The 4,708-nt window shown below is 39.8% G+C and overlaps 1 protein-coding gene across 1 annotated transcript in view; it reads right to left on the minus strand.

Moving 5' to 3' along the window:
- The window catches only part of FRMD3 (FERM domain containing 3), a 38,714-nt gene extending 37,597 nt beyond the window's left edge, over positions 1–1,117 (minus strand). Inside the window, exon 1 of the mRNA XM_026092162.1 lies at positions 1,057–1,117. Within this exon, the coding sequence (XP_025947947.1) occupies positions 1,057–1,064 (8 nt within the window). The 5' untranslated portion in view covers positions 1,065–1,117. The remainder of the gene's footprint in view (positions 1–1,056) is intronic.
- Positions 1,118–4,708: the final 3,591 nt, after the last annotated feature.

Raw genomic sequence — 4,708 nt, forward strand, 5'->3', positions numbered from 1 at the left:
GGGGGGGGGCGAATAGGCCCATTCAGCTGATGAATAAATCCCTACCTTCTGGAAACTTGCACAGGCAGCTGAATTCAACAATGCTTATGCTAAATAGCAGAACCTGAATCCAAACCTCACCATCAGCTAGCTAATGACTAGCTTGGAAAAGAAAACAACTATATTTGCTGAGAATGATTATGATCACTTTCCAGAAAGAAACAAAAAACAAACAGAAAAGCTTTCTTGGGAATACAGAAGCTAAAGARTGATCTAACGAATTTTATGATAAAAACAGCTATATTTTTGAATTCAAGTCAATTATCTCTGCTACTGAATATAACATACTACTAGGAATTCCTATGAAAAAAAAAATACCTGTATTATCTATTTGCTTTTATTTTCTTTTTATATCAAATAGAGCTTTGGGAAGAGAGAAGGGAAAATACATTTGTTTTGTCTATAAAATACCTCCCTCTAGACAAGTATTCAAATTGCAATGTCTGTAAAAATGCCTGCTCAGGAAAAGTTGTTCCCACCCTACAGCTTCTGGAAGTGCTCTCTGTGCTGTGTAAACAGCAATCCAAAGAACAGSCATTTTTAGGAAGCACATTCAGAACTACAGGTACAGCTTGTTTATTTTAATTGGTTTTAAAAATACTTCTGTACGAAAAAAAAAAGTTCAAAGAACAAACCTTGGAGGAATGCAACACACATTACTCTTCAGGGAAAGGACTACGTGATCAGAAGAGCTCTTTTAGTTCAAATTTTTAATAAATGTTTCATTCATCTCAGTCAAATTATGACTGCTAAGAGGAATTAAGGAGAGGAAGAAGGATGATAATATCAAGAAACAGAAAAATAGGAAACTACAGTAGAACAAAGTGTTAATTTATTACAGCAAGTACAGTGCCATTTTAGTATCATGCTGCTAAGTTAGAAAGAGTTGTATAATTTTGAAATTGCAGGCCCAGAGATATCCTTAAACACACACAGGTCTGCTGAGAAGTCTAAACTAGTATCAGGCTTAAGAAGAATAGGCTGAAGTTTGGGAGCCTTCAAGATATATTTCAGCACCTGTTCATGCCATGCTGTGGCTTATGAGCATCTCTCAAAATGGGGTGTGTCTGTGGGTGTTTCTTGCTGAAGAGGTCTATTCGTTTTGACCTAACTTCACACAGATTGACTCATCTACCTACATCAAACAAAACAGAAGCAGAAACCTATTAATCCAAACCGGAATGGGAATGCATAAAGACACCATATATACTACTGAGTCATTCAAACGCATGACCAAGCAGTTTTCTTGACCTCACACAAGGCATTTGGGTTTGCTGGTCCTCTATTACCATTTTGACAACATACAGTATTTTTTAAAATATAGCAGAACTACTGGACATGTTGAGCGCAATGACAAGAGAAATGTAAATTCGTTTTTAGTGGTCATTTCTGATAACTTTCTGGTATTACTAAAGTAAAAGGCTGGATGCAGTTCTGTTAAATGTAGAAAGAACCTCAATCTTTAACAGGCAAAAGCTTTAATAACCTTAGCATCATCATCATCTTTTACAGACAACAGCTCTCTTCAGTCCAAGAGATTCCAATATCCTTCCCAAACAACAAAGAAATCCCACAAATTTTTCAGCCACCATACAGTCACCTAAAAAAAGCCCACTTGTTTTAACGGTTTTCTAATATAAATAAAGTATCCAACCAAACAGTTACTATTTCCAACTCAAGCAAATAACTAGACTTTTGTTAATACATCAATTTTATGAGAAATAACATCATTAAGTATAGAAATACTTGAGACCAGTGCAGTTATGGGTCTATCTTCTTTCAAAATATGGATTACTATTACAATATTTCTCACTCAGAGATTCTCTAGCAGTTATTGATCAGGATTAAGTAAAAAGCATCAAAAATGTTGTATGAAAGTACATCAATTGTGACTGGCAATTATTAAAAACTTAACCTTTTCAGAGACATTATTTGACAAGATGGCTTTCACTTTTTCATTCAAATATCTTTGGAAAAATATGTTTGCTTCCAGTTGCAATTTTCTAATATCAAATACCAATTTTGAGCCTTTTTATTCACTGTAGATGGAAGATCTGCTGTAGTGCTATAGTGTGACTCATACCACCAACATAATACTGAAGTACAAGTGTTTACATACAGTGTAACGCTAATAGCTTCAAAACTACCTACGGTTACTTTTTTCTCAACACTGTTAGCAACAAAGCTTACATCATGCAGTCTTAACTACCTAACAGGATCGAGGAATAAAATCAACTGCTTTTGTTTTGAATATTTTAAAAACAATCTTAGGAATTTCTTTCTATAAACAGGAATAGATCAGAGAATAAATCCACAGACATCACAGCTCTCAACAAAAGGCCTCTGAGAGAGGTTAAAAAATGTCTAAAAACCTTACAAACTCAGGAACCACTAAGAGGAAGAAAAGCCAAACTATCAGAGGTGACCAGCTTGTGGCTGCTGAAGTGCACAGAGCTTGCATACAGTTCAGCTGCATTTCCCAGAACAGGGCTATAAACATATGGCTACCAGCAGGGCTGTGCCAACATACCACCTGGTGAATAAATCCAAATGCCTACACTGGGAAACAAATGACACAGCACAGGCTGTCAAGGCTGAAATTGAGAGGACATTCAGTACAGTCGCAGGCTGTAATGCACGTGGGACTCCAAGGAGCTGATAGTACTATCTGCCTGCCAATCCCCCCATATATCCCCCTCTTCTCAGCTCGCCAAAGTACATACTTTTTATGGATGAGAGCTTCAAAGATTTTGGTGTGTGGCTCCTCAGGTGTGGAAGTCAACTCTCCCTGCTGTATTTCAGGCCCTGCTAATTTCCCAAATCCTCCTCCTCCATGTTAATCTCAACAGATTCTAGACCCCCACCAATCCAGTTTGTGTTGCCTATAACATGACTTTCAAGTTTTGAAGAATACCATAAGCCCTTCCAACTGGGAAGCCCTTCATGTATATGGCTGTTAGATACCAAAGTGATTAGCATAGATGAGTGCATTGCCAGCATTAAATGCATAAAAGCAGATAATACGTAGTTTTATTTGCAAGAAGCTCTTAAGTGCCATGTAAGATCCACCTTATTCTACACTTGCTAAATGGAAATTTAATTTTAGAAGTTTTGAATGTATTCAACTGCATGCAAGAAGTGTGCTTTAATCTTGGATCAAATCATATTAACACCCACAAACACAAACATTTTCCAGTGGTCCCTGCCAAGTCTTTTAGGACAGCCTCCTAGAATATACATTCTGATAGTAACATTTGTTGTTATGCTTGCCAGTGGCTCCACTGGCAGCTCCATGTCTGCATGAAAGGTGCAGGGCCAGATTAGCACAGACTGGGAAATCCTGTACTACTCCTGCTGACACCAGAATCTGAGCACTTAAGATAATTGATAGCATTGTGAAAGGAATAAAATAAGTGTTAAAGCAATGGAATAAAGGTCAAAATGCTCAAATCACCACTGGCTAGTCTAAGTGTAGATGATGCAGCACAGGATAAAGATGTTAAATGCCTTTCAAGCCAAGTTTAAACAACACTCCTTGTTTAGCTTGAATAAAATATGAGTTTTAATTTGTTAGTCTAATTTTCAAGAAAAAGTGGGCCCGCTGTTAAATGGGGCAGGGAACCTGGCAACAAAAGATGAGGAAAAGGCCAAGGTATTCAATACCTTCTTCACCTCGGTCTTGCCTTCAGGAATCTCAGGCCCCTGAGATCAGAGAGAAAGTGTGGAGCAATGCAGACTTACCTTCAGTGGAGGAGGATCACATTAAGGAACATTTAAACAAACTGGACATAACAAATCCTTGAAACCTCACAGGATGCACCCACAACTGCTGAGGGAGCTGGCTGATGTCAGACCATGCTCTACCATCTTTGAAAGATCATGGCAATAAGAGGAGGTTTCTGAGGACTGGAAGCAAGCAAACATCACTCCTATCTTCAAAAAGGGCAACAAGAAGGATCTAGAGAACTACAGGCTGGTCAGCCTCACCTGCATCCCTGGGAAGGTGATGGAGCAAATCCTCCTGGATACCACTTCCAAGCACATAAAGGACAAAAAGGTGATTGGGAGTAATCAGCAAGGATTTATGAAGGGGAAATCATGCTTAATCAACCTGATAGCCTTCTATGATGGAATGACTGGCTGGGTAGATGAGGGGAGAGCAGTGGATGTTGTCCACCTTGACTTCAGTAAGGCTTTTGACATTGTATCCTATACCATCCTCATAGGAAAGTTGATGAGTATGGGCTAGGTAAGTGGACAGTGAGGGCAACTGAAAAATGGCTCAACTGCTGGGCTCAGAGGGCTGTGATCAGCAGCACAGAGTCCAGCTGGAGACCAGTCACTGGTACTGCACCCCATGGGTCAAAGGCGGGTTCAATACTGTTTGACATCTTCATAAAATGACCTGGATGATAGGACCAAATGCACCCTCAGCAAGTTCATGGACGAGACCAAACTCAGAGCAGTGGTTCATACCCCAGATGGCTGAGCTGCCATTCAGGGGGACCTCAACAGGCTGGAGATGGGCAGAGGAGAACCTCATGAGCTTCAACAAAGGGAAATGCCAAGTCATGCCCCTGGGGAGGAATAACCCCAGGTACCAGGACAGGCTGGGGGCCAGCCAGCTACAGAGCAGCTTTGCAGAGGAGGACTTGGGGATCCTAGGGGA

Source organism: Apteryx rowi, unplaced genomic scaffold (genome assembly GCF_003343035.1).
Source record: "Apteryx rowi isolate R43461 unplaced genomic scaffold, aptRow1 scaffold_1225, whole genome shotgun sequence".
Taxonomy (NCBI): Eukaryota; Metazoa; Chordata; class Aves; order Apterygiformes; family Apterygidae; genus Apteryx; species Apteryx rowi.